Source organism: Fundulus heteroclitus, chromosome 11, assembly GCF_011125445.2.
Source record: "Fundulus heteroclitus isolate FHET01 chromosome 11, MU-UCD_Fhet_4.1, whole genome shotgun sequence".
In the NCBI taxonomy this organism is placed as follows: Eukaryota; Metazoa; Chordata; class Actinopteri; order Cyprinodontiformes; family Fundulidae; genus Fundulus; species Fundulus heteroclitus.
Window position 1 is genome coordinate 5,151,260 of NC_046371.1, and position 16,113 is coordinate 5,167,372.

At 38.1% G+C, this 16,113-nt stretch overlaps 1 protein-coding gene across 3 annotated transcripts in view; it reads right to left on the bottom strand.

The window, feature by feature from the left end:
• Positions 1 to 16,113, bottom strand: part of tmem132e (transmembrane protein 132E) — a 622,280-nt gene that overhangs the window by 49,930 nt on the left and 556,237 nt on the right. For all 3 annotated transcript variants that reach the window (XM_012868888.3, XM_036142774.1, XM_012868887.3), the window contains exon 6: positions 5,845 to 6,050. In XM_012868888.3, the coding sequence (XP_012724342.2) occupies positions 5,845 to 6,050 (206 nt within the window). The remainder of the gene's footprint in view (positions 1 to 5,844; positions 6,051 to 16,113) is intronic.

The window sequence follows — 16,113 nt, forward strand, 5'->3', positions numbered from 1 at the left end:
TGTGGATTGTAGCCTTGCTTTCCCGTTTATGCCTGACAGAAGTGACACCTGATCTAGTCTTTGGCTGCTGTAGCCCATCTGCTTCATGATGTGTTCTTTGCTCATAGACGGTATTCTGCATTAAAACCTTTAATTTCTAATCTGAAATTTCTCATCCTTTCTTCTTTTAGTTTCTTTTAAATTATTGATCTTTGTTGTAAATGGAAATTACCAGGAAAAAAAGGCTTACATCTGGTGCAGTACATCTTTGCTCTTTCCTGAGGTCCCAGATAAATAAACAAATATGACAAAATGAAATGAACAAACACTGATTGTAACAAGAGGTTAACTGAACCTCTGTTCCATCATTTTAAACCAGTCTGTTCGTTCTTCTCCGACCTCCAGCAAGGAATTTGTCCTTTTTACTCTTTTTCGGATGATTCTCCTAAAACAGAGATACTTGTGAGTGAAAATCCCAATAAATTTCTAAAATACTCAGACAATCATGACTTGTACCAACAACGATGCCCATTCCAAGTCGTTTCCCCCCCATTTCTTCTCCTGTTGTGATGCTCGGGTTGAACTTCTGCAAATGATCTTTACCACATCTAGATGCCTAAATACATCGAGTTGCTGCCGTATGATTGGCTGGTTAACCAATTAAAACCTCACCGCCACTGAGTGGGTTTACCAAACCAATTGGAAATTGAGTCTAATTTACAAAAGTCTAATCCTGGTATTTTGCCTACAACTACATTCGGTGTTCAATCTGAACACACCAGGAGTGTTTCACTACAAAACCTATAAAATGTTGACACACCAATGATTATTGCTAATTTCTCTTAAATTAACATATGAGAAGTCCGGATGCAACAGATTTACATCGTACATAAATCTTCCATAACAAGATAGACATTGTAAAAGTATACTTATGTTTCTGGGGTATTTGCATCCACATTTCATACTAAAGTAACTCCGGCTTGAACATGTAAAACATAAGGGTAGGGCGAAGATGGAGAGTAAATGGTAGGGGTGTAACAATACATCTATCCACACAGATATATTGATTAAACAATCAACAGTCCAATTATATCGATGTAAAATGAAAATAACGATCCATAGCGTCATTTTTAAGATGGGTCTTTATTTTTAAATGCAAAAGGCATGAGACTAAAGCGAACAGGTGATCTATTATTATTATTATTATTATTATTATTATTATTATTATTAAATATTATTATTATTATTTTAAAATTAGAAGAATATTGTTTTTGATTTAGAAATAAAATGCTCTTTTTTTGAGTTAATATCAATAATAGTGTTAGATGGGCAGATAATATCGCATCATACCGATCGCAGCGATTGGAAATCGTAACAGACTTTGTTATATCGGCAAATATCCGATATATCGTCATCCAAACAAATCCATATAACACGGTATTGTGATAAAGCTGATGAATTACAACCCTAGTAAAGGGTTGCACTGGAACCAACGGTTCCTGAAGGTAACCAACACATCAGGTCATCCCACATTATGACGAGACCACCCGGCCTCATCTTAACCTACAACCAGACCCCATCAACATCCACTGGTCCTGCACTTGTGACTACATCATTTCTGTCATGCGAAAACCTTTCTAGATGTGCCATTTCTTGCAAAAACAAGCCAGTTATATATAAAACTATAAGATGTGCCTAATTATTTCCAAACTGGACCTTTCCTGCTAGCTGTTATTTTGTATGTAGGTGTACTTACAAAAAAACATACAGATGTTATGACTGTTTTTCACAGTACCAATTGTTTACATATACAGTTGCAATACTACTTTAACTGTAATATGCAATTACCTTCCACTGCACTTTAATTTCAATACCTTCTGTCCAAACTTTATTTATTCATTTTATAGTAATAGCTACCTGTATATTATGCTCACAATTCTGCCTATAGTAATAGCCATCTGTACATATATTCATAGTACATATTCACATGTAAACTCTGTTATAATAATATATAATCTGTATATTATGCTATTGTACATATCAGTAAAAACTCTATTTATGGTAATAACAACCTGTATATTATATTCGGTACATATCCAGCTGTAAATTTAGTTCATAATACTAGTTATTATTAGTTAGTTATTATTAGTTATATATTATATTCATAGGACAAATCTATCAGTAAAATTCTGTTTATAATAGTATCCATCTCTATATTTATTCAGTAAAAACCCATGTCCTGTACTAATGGAACCATTGTTTATCCTGCACTTGATGCTATTGCACTTCTGGTTAGACCTAAACTGCATTTCGTTGCCTTGTACCTGTACCTGTGTAATGACAATAAAGTTGAATCTAATCTAATCTAAAAACTTAAGATAGAAACATTAGCATTGTGTTACTAGTGCCCATACCTGCTTTAACATGTGTTAACATTGCTGGTAATGTTAAAAAGCAACCTTTGATGTGCTTCAAGGTTGTATGTGTGGGTTTTGCCTCTCTGGGTACTTTGGGTTCCTCCAAAAATGTCAGAAACGTCCCAGTTATGTTAACTGGTGACTGTATAATACCATTGGCTGAGTCTTGGCCTTACGACAGACTGGCAAACAATGACACAGACAGTGGTTTGACTCTAATGCACCACTGGCTCTTCTACTACTGTTAATGTTGCAGATACTTAAAGGAAAAATACAAAGCCAAAGGAAAGGAGATCTAGGGCCATTGTCCCTTTGGTCAAGAGGCTACAGCTGCAGCTTTTGCCACAAATTAAGCGTCACTCATAATCACTCACTGCCACATCGATTTGGCTGATCTTGTTACAGACTTCTACGTGCAGCACTTTGTAGCCATCGGAAACCCTGACACTGCAAAAAGAGAATAAACGAGCCTCTCAGAAAGATTATGAACTGCACAAACTCTGCAGACGACAGCTGGTGGCAGTCGCTTGGAAGTTAGAGCATCGAGAATGATGCACAGTTTGGGCTTTAATAGAAAGGCCTTTTGTTTTTCTGTCTTCGTCTGAAGAAACTGGAGCTCTTTCTTCAGATCCGTCCAAGTCGCTTCCAGGTTTCCCACACGATCAAACCTACAGATTTATTTTAAATGCCGTTCATATAGTTATCTTTGTGCAAGATTTATTTTTGCAGGAATAAGCCCCGAGTTAAAGTACTGCATCACTTTGCCTTCCAGAGTGCCTTTTTTTTGCTTTGTTTTCCTCCACACTGGTGTTCTCCAGGCTGTCTCAACCTTCTTAGCCGTTTCCTGCTGTGCAGCCACCAGCATTAAGACTCCAGGGGTTCTGTTTTTATCTCCTGACTTTATCTTGGACTCAAAACAGTCCCTGCTCCATTGGACTCTCACTGCCAAACCTAGTCTATAATACAGTGCCCTGCTGAAGTATTTAAAACCCTTGAACCTTTGTCAGACTTTGACAGCGTAAGCATAGTTTCAATGTAGTTTCGTGCTAGACGTACCGAAAAGTAGAAGATTGCTGTTCGGCTGGAAGCCAAACTCCCGCACCAGTCTCAAGCCTTTTAGACTTAGACTTTTTAAAATGGTTTTTAAAAATACTCATCTATACACTGTGACTTTCTCCTGCATTGTTTACATTTCAATTGTTTTACTTTTAAATCACGGCTGCACCTTATACTGTATTTTAAATTTACGGTAAATTACAAGCTGTATTCTTGCACAAATGCCCTTTGCACAATCAATTCTGCACATACAAATGGTTTTAAAAATACTCACCTGTACACTGTGACTTCTCCTGCATTGTCTACATTTAAATTGTTTACTTTAAATCACTGATGCACCTTATACTGTAACTCAATTTTACTGCAATTTTACAAGCTGTATGCAATGAAATTTCGTTCTGTACGCACTCTGTGCATACAAAATGACAAATAAAGTTGTCTAAGTCTCTAAGATGACTGGGAAGTGCAAGTAAAGTTATTCATGTTGTTTCTTAAAATAAATCCCTGGAAACAAAATCCAAAAGAGTGCAATGCCAATATTCACTCAACATACAGTATAACCACATATCCCTGCAATTAAAGCTGCAAGTCCTTCAGGGTATGTCTCAACCTGCTTCAGCCATCTGGAGATTGACATGTTTTACAATTCTTCTTTGCACAACAGCTTAAGATCAGTGAGACTGGATAAAAATAATTTAGGTTTGTACTTTGACTGGGCCATTTCAAACACATGCATGCGCTTTGATCTAAGCCAGGGATGCCTAACTCTAGTCCACAAGAGCTATTACCCTGCAACTTTTAGATGCATTGCCTTCTCCAGCACACCTAAATCAAGTGGCTGCGTTACCTCCTCAGCATTTCATTGAGTTCTGCAGAGGCCTGCTAACATGCAATCAGCAGATTTGGGTGTGTTGGAGAAAGGATGCGTCTAAAAAGTTGTAGGATAGTAATTCTCCTTGGTCACTCCTGATAAACCATTCTACAGTCGGTCTGGCTGCATCTTCAGGGTCATTGTTCGGCTGGAAGCTAAACTCCCGCACCAGTTTCAAGCTTTTTGCAGCAGGACTGCTCTGTATTTGGCTCCATCCATCTTCCTGTTAAATTCTGACATCCCGACAGCCAGAAGATGTCTCCGCCACGTTTCACTCGTTAGGAACAGCTTTCCTCCATATATTGCACTTTGCATGTAGGCCAAAAAGTTACATTTTGGGAACCGTCTGACCAGATCACCTTCTGGGAGCTGAATACAAATGCATTTTACAACTTTCAGATTTTCATTTGTAAAGATCATGTATCATTTTTCCTCCAGTTCACAACTACGCACTCTATTGTTTCGGGTATCAGATGAAACCCCAATAAAAAACCTTGACCATAGTGAATATGATGTGAGAAAATGAGGAAAAGTTCAAGGTGTATTAATAGTTTTGCAAGTCAGTCTACACGTATGAAATTAAATAACACGAATATCTCCTAAAGTATGGTCAAAGTTTTAGTCTAGATGCCTTGAAATCACATAAAGCTGGTCTCAAAAAGTCAAAAAAGACTGAATTTTAGTAAAACAACACATCTGCTTTTTTGGTTTCAACCTGTTGGATAAAATAAGTTTAAGAAGATCCGGTCTTAACGGTCAACTTTATTCCTAGGTAGAAGGTGAAAAATGCGTATGAGTTCCAGCTTAGTTTGCGATTCGATGACATTACGACTCTGAAGATGCGAGCAGAAAGAATGAGAGGGAAATAAAAGGAATGTAAAGAGCCGGGTGCAGCATGATGCAACTGGTATGAAAGTCATGGCATGACTTCAACCGCTAACATTCACCACTTTCTCAGGTTTTCATAGACAACATGTAGGACACTGTCTGGATCCATTTCTGAAACCTCCAGTGGCGAGCGGTTAACATCCACTGATTTTATATTCACCAACAGCATAAAAATCAACATTTCTTTTGAAGAATAAGCTTGAACCAAGGTAAGTTTTGTGTCCTGAATCCCATTTTAGAGTATTGTTCAGAATGTTGCACTGCAAAAACAGAACTTAAAATAAGTAAAATGTTCTTAAAATGAGTGTATTTGTCCTTAATTTGAGCAGGTAAATAAGATGGTTTGCCAATGGAACAAGATTGTTGACCTTAAAAGGGGAACAACTCATCTCCATCATCTTATTTCAAGTGCTGAATGTCTAATTATCTTATATCAGGGGTCAAAATACTCGTTCCATTGGCAAATAATCTTATTCACCTGCTCAAATCAAGGACAAATACACTAACTTTAAGAACATTTTACTTATTTCTAGATCTGTTTTTGCAGTGTGTTACACAAAGAAGGGGCTAAGGTTGAACTAAAGCATTCAGGAGGCAGAAAAGTGTCCCCTGTGGGTGTTTTTGTGGCCTCACCTCCTGTCAGGTAGAATGGGCACCCTCCACCCTTTGATGAAGCTCAGAGTGCTGTCGGTGAGCTCCACCTGCAGGGGAAGCTTGGGCACCCAGACGGTGAGCTCCAGCGGCGCACTCAGGTGCTCGTAGCTGAAGATGACCCTGGCGTTCATGGAGCCGCGGGTCTCCTTGCCGTTGACGAACACGTAGTCGCAGTTCATGGAGACCTGGAAGAGATCACGGTCAGCCGTCAGAGGCCATCTATATGGTAATGGTCACGTCGGCCCGCGGGGGGAGCATCTCAAAGATTTGCAATGATGTACGGCGCAGCGTGGGTCCCGGAGACCCCCGCCACAAATCACGGCAGAACATTTCAAGGTTCCAGCAGAAGCAGAACGTGTATTTGGTTCAGATGAAAGCAATAAAATTCACCGCGGAGGTGAGAAGATTCTACTTCTTTTTGCTTTCTATTCCTGCACGTATGTTGGTGAAGATTCTCAGTCATGATCAATCCAAAAAAAAAAAAAAAAAAGGTTAAAAATAAAACAACTGCACTTCTACTCTGGAGCTGAAGAAGCCAAACGTCTTCAGCTTCAGAAAAGAAGTTCTATTGTTTTATTTTTAAACTTTTTTGGATTATTCCTGTACAGATTAGTCAGTAAATTGGACCATTGTCACGAGGTGAACTGTTCATTATGTTGATTATTTACACTGCAAAAACGGATCTAAAAACAAGTAAAATATTCTCAAAGTTATTTAATTAATTAATTTTGTCCTCGATTTGAGCCAGTAAATAAGATTATCTGCCAATGGAATGAGTATCTTTGCCCCTAAAATAAGATAATTAAACATCCTGCAATTGAAATAAGATGATGGAGATGAATTGTTCCTATTTTAAGTGGAGAAGTCTTATCTACCTGCTCAAATCAAGGACAAATACACTGATTTCACGAAAATGTTACTTATTTTTAGTTCCGTTTTTGCAGTGTACACACAGAGTTAGTATAGTCATACCTTAGACGCTTACTTCTGGGGTTTCAGCTAAAATAAACCCCAGAATTTATTATCTCAGATTAGAAAGATTACATAAAGACTCATAAAAAAACATTTTATTTTAATATATACATTTTATATAAGGTGGTTTAGAGATCTGATCAGGATGCCCCCTGGTTGCCTCCCTTTGGGTGGTTTCCTGGGTGCATCCCAGTGGGAGGAGACCCCGGGAAGGACCCAGAACTTGCAGGAGGAACTATAGTCCTCAGGTTCCCACAATCCTTCATGTTTTAGATGCGTCTGGGTTCAAATGAGCGCATTACCTCCTGACTACACCATCAACTGCTTCAGAAGCCTGTTAATCACTCATTCATTTAAGTCAGCTGTGTGGCAGAACCCCTAAAACATGCAGGACAGTGGATCCTGAGGACCGAGGTTGAGACATGAGCAAATTTGCCTTTAACGCTAAAAGGCAACCAGACCCACCATCCTGTAAGCTAAAGATACCAGGAAAGGATATTATATATAAAATTATTCCTTTAAAACCTCAGCAGAACCACAGTCTGATCGCCTCTGTGCCGCCCTGCATCGATGAATTCAACCAAGCACTGAAGGGAGAAACAGTACAGCCCTTTTAACAAAGAACAATAGAAAAAAAGCTATTAGTTTCTTAAACAAGTTGCAGCATTAAGTAATGTAATTATGGTGAACAAGTCTGAATTGGTAGAACTAGGAATCGTATAACCCTGGTGCATAATTACATAGCATGCACACAGGAAGTTTGTTGTCTGTTCTCTGTTTGCAGGTTTCACTGACTTGCTGTGGCGACGTCTGCATAAAGGACCGAAGCCATGAGCTGCAGGGGATCATGTAGGTCAGGAGTGTCAAAACTTTTCGTTACAGAGGCCACAATTGTCAAGCCAAAGGAACTCGAGGGCCAAAAAAATTATTATTATAGTTATTTTTTTACATACTCTACAATATATGATTATTTCGAATAAATAGATTAGTCTTTTTTTTTGTAGGAAATGAAAAATCATTGTAGATCCAAAATTTAAAAAATGGTTTTGCTCATTTGTCGTATTAAAAGAGGGTCGTCCAGTTTGCAAATTATTTTGAATAATTTAATTCGACTCTTAAACAATAATAAACTTTACTCTTTTTGGTTTAGCAATATAAGAACATTATTTGAGTCACTTGCTGTAATTAGCCAGTTTTAATAACTGAATTCAAAGCAGATTTCAATGCACCAAAGTCTGCATTTGCGTAATTAAATGTCATTGGATAGATGTTACTATGAAATTAAAGAGAATGTCAAAAGTGTGTTTATTAAAAGATTAATACTTTGTGTTGAACTTAACATTTTCAATTGAAGGATTTTAACTTTTCTGTCATAATTTTGCCCTAATTAAAAACTAAAATCTTCCATCTGCATCAGACACCTGTGCTGGTGGACCAGATGTTTCTTGAGGTGATTCTGTCTTTATGCATGATCACTGTTACGCATTCACTCACTGATCAAAATCTATGACATCCTGTATGAACGCGCTTTTCAGTTTTACCTCAGATTTTCTATTCATATGCTTGTATAGAGAATAATGTGAGCAACTATTAGCTTCTTTAGCGATCAATTTGTGTGGTTTAATGTCTGAGGGGTGTGTCAGCTTTTTAAATAATAGTAATAATAATAATAATAATAATAATAATATTAACAAGAATAATAATGATAATAAACTTGCTGGACACACTGAAAAAACAGAACTAAAATAAGTTAAAATCTTCTTGAAATGAGTGTATTTGTACTTTATTTGAGCAGGTAAATAAGATAATCTGCAAATGGAATAAGATTTTTGCACTTAAAATAGGAAGAACTCATCTCCATCAACTTATTTCAAGTGCATTATATCTAATTATCTTATTTTAGGGGTAAAAAATACTCTCTCCATTGGCAGATCATCTTATTTACCTGCTCAAATCAAGGACAAATTTTAGACACTAATTTTAAGAAGATTTTACTTATTTTTTGTTCTGTTTTTGCAGTGCAACTGTCAAATCAGCAGTCTTCTCCATGGTTGCGTCATACCACGTAAATAACATAACATTTGTCAGTTTAAAACACATATTGGTCTTAAATATTATTAAAATTTTGTAATTGCATTTGGGGGTTTTCTTTAGTTATAAGCCATGATCATGAAAATATGCAAATTCTTGTGATATTATACTGAGCATGCAACTAATTTTGTGTTTTCTATTAATTTATTAAAATCGATTAAATGATATTATACTCAGATTATCTAAGCTGCACCTTGCAGATCATTAAAGAAAAAAAATCAACACTGGACTTATTTTACATATTAAGACCAAAGAGGGCACAGACACGACGCTAAGATTTACGGATCATAAAGTCTATTTGGCCTAATCTGCTCAAACCGCCTCTGTCCATTTAAAAAGAGCTCAGCACAGCTCGTCTTTTAGCCGCGGCTCCACTCTTTGCCAGTTTTATATTCCGACCAACACGGCACCAGAGGATTTGGCCAACCTTGAGAGGAAATCTGGAACGAATGAGTGGAAATCAGCTGCTGTGTTGGGTCACAGCGAAAGCCCGGAGGCTTTTCCAGCCCCGGCAGAACAAAGCCGAGAACAACTGCTGCAAACAAAACAAAAAAAAAAAGAAAAAATGCTCACGGGCCGCGGGCTCCTCTCTAATCTCATTTCCATCCTTTACGCAGTCACGTTTGTGCTTCTAAGTAACCCCAGTGTTTGTTAAGCTTGTGCAGAGCAAATTAGGCATTTACACCAAGTCCCCGACACCAGCGCCATGTCGTCGTAATCATCTATGAACAATTACACGTAATATGCCGAGTGAAGCTCTTAGGCAAACATGTCACTCTCCTGACATTTAACATGAACTTTGCTCAGACTTGCTCATAAATAAACATATTCACACGTTTCACCTTTCACCAGACCTTCCTGTAATGGCATACCATTCGTGGCACAGAGAGCATGAATTCAATATATCAACTTTTTTTTTTTTTTTTCCCCCTCCTATCAGTTCAAAAACCCTCCACAGCTTCATTTGAATTATAACACTAAATTATTAACCGCGGTGGAACTGGAGGGCTTTGCTTCTGGGCTCCCGCTAAAGATTTATCAGATGTTGGGAGGTGGCTGGCATTGTAATCAGAGGATCTAATTTGCGGCGAATGGAGGTCGGCCCGGCCGGTCTTCTCAGGGCTGGGGATTCATCATGGCGGGGAAGAGGTCTGGGTAATATAATTCCCCGCATGCAGACACCCGAGTGGAAGTGGAAGGCCTTGTAGAGATGACGGGGTGCCTCTCTGGTTCAGCGGATTTTAAATTCAACGTTTGGTTTTGTTATTTTGTGGGCTTGTTATTATATTACAGGTGTCATGACTTTACTATCCATAAACAAACCGATCTCAGCGGTCATCAAAAATCAAAACTTCAGAGTCTGTCAGCGAAACAACTGATCTTATCAAGGTTCTCATTTTAGCTGAAGCTTGTTGGTTATTTTACCCTACACTGCAAAAACGGATCTAAAAATAAGTAAAATGTTCTTAAAGTTAGTGTATTTATCCTTGATTTGAGCAGGTAAATAATATTATCTGCCAATGGAATGAGTATTTTGACCCCTAAAATAAGATAATTAGACATCCTGCACTTGAAATAAGGTGATGAAGATGAATTGTTCCTATTTTAAGAGCAAACATCTTATTCCATTGGCAAATCATCTTATTTACCTGCTCAAATCAAGGACAAATACACTCATTTTAAAGAATATTTTACTTATTTCTAGGTCTGTTTTTGCAGTGTATACGCCCATCTGTCATTCAACTGTCTTTGTTACTTCGACTGATCCACTACTGCAAAAAGGGAACTAAAAGTAAGTAAAATCCTCTTGAAATGAGTGTATTTTCCTTGATTTGAGCAGCTAAATAAGACTATTTGCCAATGGAATAACATTTTTGCACTTAAAATAAGAACAATTCATCTACATCATCTTATTTCAAGAGTAGGATATCTAATCATCTTATTCTAGGGGTAAAAATACTAATAATAATTAGATAAACTACACTTGAAATAAGATGATGGAGATGAATTGTTCCTATTTTTAGTGTAAAAATCTTATTCCATTGGCAAATAGTCTTATTTAGCTGCTCAAATCAAGGAAAAATACACTAATTTCAAGAAACTTTTACTTACTTTTATTTCCCTACGACCCCCCCTTTATGTCCCCTGGCACACCGAGAGAGAAAGACTCCTTTCTACTGAGATCTTCCCATCCACTTTAAAACTAATTTTGCCAGATTGAGTCACCATTAAGGTCACGGTAAGCCTGGAGTGGTGCTTATCCCTCTTAATGGGAGCCAGGATATGCTTGAAGAAAAAAAAAATACATTAAATAAAAATGTATTCATATAACGACAATTTGTAACACGTCATCTCAAAGCTGTTTTACAAAGCCATTTCAATCAAATCATCCAGACTGGATAAAAGTTTTATAACCAAGGGAACCCGGCAGGTACATCGAGTTGTTGACTTGCAGCGTTCACGCCTCCTGAGAGAGCGGACAGTTGCCTGCGTTGAATTGCTAGCTTTGCAGCAATCCCTCATACTGAGCATGCATGAAGCGACAGTGGAGAGGAAAACTCCCCATTAACAGGGAGGAGAACCTCCAGCAGAACCAGAACCAGGCTCAGTGTGAACGCTCATCTGCCTCCACCCACTGGGGCTTGGAGAAGACAGAGCAGAGACACAGAAAGCTCAGAAGCTCACATTGACCCAGGAGTACTTTCTATGTTAGAGAAGACAGAGCAGAGACACAGAAAGCACAGAAGCTCACATTGACCCAGGAGTACTTTCTATGTTAGAGAGGGTAATGGCGTACTAACTCCATGGGCGGTTGTGTCTAGACAAGAAACACAGCTAAGCAGATAAACTCAGAGAGTTTCCTGGTCCAGAGGATGAAAGGGAGCTGTATCATCAATAAATGAAAGTTTTGTACTTAATTACATTCCTTTTACAGCAGGTATTCAGATTGAAAGGGACCTACGTTACCCCGAGGACATTTTGTGGCTTTGGCTGTTTTGATTTATTGTTAAGTAATCAGTTTAGGACTGCACTGCAAAAAGGGAACTAAAAGTAGGTAAAATCCTCTTGAAATTAGTGTATTTTTCTTTGATTTGAGCTGGTAAATCAGACTATTTGCCAATGGAATAAGATTTTTGTTCCCAAAATAAAAACAATTCATCTCTATCATCTTATTTCAAGTGCAGTTTAGCTAATTATCTTATTTTAGGGTTAGAAATTCTCATTCCATTGGCAAATAATCTTATTTAGCTGCTCAAATCAAAGAAAAAGTTACACATTTTAAGAAGATTTTACTTACTTTTAGTTCCCTTTTTGCAGTGTGTTAAAAACGGTTTAGGTTAATATTTATGAAGCAGTTGAGTTTTTTTGCTGTGCAGCTTTTTGTGGCGCTGCTGGACTTGATTCTGGCTGGCTGCCCCTGGTCCGTCACATAAACTCACATTCGTGGTTTCAACGTGACAAAATGTGCAGAAGTATGGACACTTTAGCGTGGGCGCAGAATATGTGGGAAAGAATTAAAGAGATGCTAGTGGTGGCGATGAAACTGTGTAACGCGACTTTCAGCAGGGCTTACGGTACTTGGAGGGCTGTTCTTACCTCTGATTAAAAATTAAACGGATAAACTAAACATTCTGCAACCAAAAATTCAGGGCAAATTATTTAAAAAAAGACCCAAACATGTCAAATTTCTCTTTTTTTTATGGAGGGAACTGAAAGCTGCAGCATTCTCGGAGGTGGCGTTTGTTATTAAAACTATGAGAACAACTGATCTATACGATCTGAGCTATGAGATGAAAAAACTCAACACAATGACCCCCAGCCAGCCATGATTAATCACAGCAGAGCCTGCTGACAGCGTGAGCCTGGCGTCTCCCCGCCGACACGCCAAAAAACACAAAAAAAAACAGTCGCACAAACACATTCCCGAAAAGCACCAGCAGCCCTGCAGCTCCAGCCGCTGATAAACTTGGCCGGCTAATTGCGAGTCAAAAGCTGTTAGCGGCTCTGGGTATCAGTGGTCCTGCGGGGGCTCGCTGAGGAGGGCTTTCACACTCCGAGCCGCCACATGCCGTCACGCTGCCGCTAATGCTCCGTGGCATCCTCCGTGGCGCCGGCAGATTGCCTGGGCGGAGATGGATCGCCCGGGCTCTGCCTCGGATCCGCAGCGGGTCCCGGAGCGCCGCGCCAAGGACCGGCCGGGTTAATGTGAAGGTGAACCCACCGAAGGGCGTCTCACACATTTATTCCGTGACATTAACCGATTAAGCTAATTTCCCCCAAATAAAGGCAGCAGCTTCTGTCCTTTAAGGGTTTTTTTTGCTCTAATGAACGCACTCATACGGCGACGCTGATAAGGCAAGTTCACCCACTTTCTGCAGAAACGGCAGCTAAGGACAGGTAAAACGCTGCTATGCTGCCATTAAAGGGACTGTTAAGATTGCTTAAAGTGAGGTTCAGCAATAGTTTTCTGGGCTGTAGTGGAAATATCTCACATAAGAGAGAGTTTATGGAGAAGTGAATACACCCTCAGGGAATTGGAGGGCTAACAGCTATGCAGCTGTTCAATGATATAGCTGATATTAGCAATTTAAATCCAGTTTTAAAAGACGACAACTTTAGTCCTGTGTGACGTGAAAGTGGTTTAGAGCTGATCTGCTTGGCTGGCTTTGTCCCCCAGAGGAAGGCCCTGACAGAGCTACTACTGCCATTACATTTTTATTTCCCCTCTCATAGAAAGTTCTGCTTCTCTGCTCTTTTTGTGTGTCTGCTCCGTCTTCTCAAACCCACTGGTTCTTGTTCTGCTGGAGGTTTCTTCATGTTAAACGGGTGTTTTCCTCTCCACTGTCGCTACATGCATGCTCGGTATGAGGGATTGCTGCTGAATCTGTCTGTACGATTTGATTTAATTGACATTTTATTGTAAAGTGCCGTAAGACAACACATGTTGTGAATTGGTGCTATAATAATGAACTAAACTCAAGTGAAAATGAGTCAAACAGAAATTGTTTTTGTCTGTAGGAAACAAAGAGATGCTCACACAAAGCCAGTTTAAGTGCTGCTGTTTTCTCGGTGAACGACCTTTACAATATTACGTTAAAGATATGCTCACTGAAACTGTTGTGATGATTTAAATTAAGATGAAGAGGTCTTTCTTTTTGAGAAATTCGTATTTTTTATCTTCTAGGGAATGGACAACAATCTAGACATGCTTTATTTAGACTTCAATTATGAAATCAAATTTCAATCTTTCTAGAATTTTCAAAACTAAAACCCATTTATTTGGAGTAAACAGGAATATTTTCAGTAAAAAAGAATAAAGAAAAGTTCTGAAGAAATACAGGTTTTCAATTTGGCCAGAGATTTTAAACCTTTCCATCAGTTTTAATGGTGCAGGCCAATTAAGATATTAAACAGAACTAGTTAAAATCTCAGTTTTATCTCTCTTCATTATGTTTTTTTCATTTGATTCTTCAGATCCACATTCAACATTTCAGGAGATTTTCATTGTTCATTGTTTAACCCCCAAACACACAAACCCGGTGCATCAGTGCAGTTCTATGATCATTTATGTCAAAATCTCCTCAAGAGTCCATCCACAGACTCCCTTGTTAGAAGACTGACTGTTTCATAAGACCTGTCTTTCTCATAAATGCATGTTTAGGCTAGGAAGGGTTTAAATATAAGCAAAAATATAGAAAGTGCAAAGATACAGCAACAATTTTAAGAGACTGTGTCCCCTGGATTGCAGATAAATGTGGAGTTAGAACAGCTCAGGCTTGGTGGAAACAAGTCACAACTTTCCATCCAAGTCTCAAGCTCAGTCCAAAGCCAAGACATGCACACCCACAGCCAAGACAAAGACCCATTTAACCAAATATGTAATTAAATCAGACAAACATTTTCGTTATTTTGAAGATATATGCATTTTTTGTTAAAGTTGCTTTTGTGACACATTTAAAAACATCAGAAAATCCCTGCCAATGTCTATTTTCGCAGAAAATATTAAGATTAAGATTATTATAATTAAGATTATGAATTTATTTTAATAAGGAAATTAAGAATATCCATGCTAACCATCAGTACAAACCACATTTTTTTTTGCAATTTTACATGAGCAACATCATTAAAATAAATCAAATACAAAAGGTAACTTTCTGATCAGGTTAATTTCCTTCTACGTGATTGTGGGGCTTGTTTCTGCCAGCGTGGATCCACTGACTCTTAGGTTCAGGCTCAAAGCAAAAAGACTCAATGAGAACAAAAGAAAATCAGAGGAAATCCTTCAGTTTGAATGAAGGATTATTGATAATAATAAAAATAACTTTACTGTTGCGAGGTCAGTGAACTGCAATGCTAACCAATCTGTTATTGTTTTTGGGTTTACATCTGAGTCAGAAACAAATACTTTACTGGACTTCTTAATGAGGAGCAAAAAAAAACCCAACAACATCCTAATTGTTAAGCTAACATTAATAATACAGTTTAGTCAATTTATTAGCTTTAATTCAGCATTCCTTAAAGGTTATTCTGTAGGCTTGAATTTCAAAAGGAAGTTAGTCATTGTGAGTTTTCAGTCCACTCTTTTTTACAATCTGCCATTAATCTTTTTTCTATCACCTTGTGTTAAAAATTCACTGAAAATTCTGTAAAAATAATTTTTTTAAAAGAAGTTAAAAGATGAAAAGAGAATTATTTTAGTTTTTTATTGTTTTTTGGGTAAGGAGCAGCTGAAGTGCAGAGCAATTAAGTTTTTCACGGTCCTTTCTAATACGTAAACATGCTAATCCAGTGTAGCTTCGGCTGCAGGTTTGGGGTTATCAGTCTTTTCCAGCATCCAGCAAGTTTACTTCAGAACAGGATTGTTCTGTATTTACATCCATCAACTCTGATCAGCTTCTCTGCTCCTGCTTAAGTAAGGCATCCCCCTCAGCATGATGCTGCCACTACCATGCTTCAGTGTGGAGTTGGACGGTTAAGTTTGTCCATTTTCCCTACATACAGTGGTTTGCATGTACTCCATATTATTATTATTATTATTATTATTATTATTATTATTATTATTATTATTATTATTATTATTACTCGTTGTCTGGGTAATGCTGTGCAGGGCTGTTTTTGCCTTTCCCCCCTCTATCCAACATTTGCTGCCTTACCTTTAATAGGATGCAGAATGAAAGGTGAAAG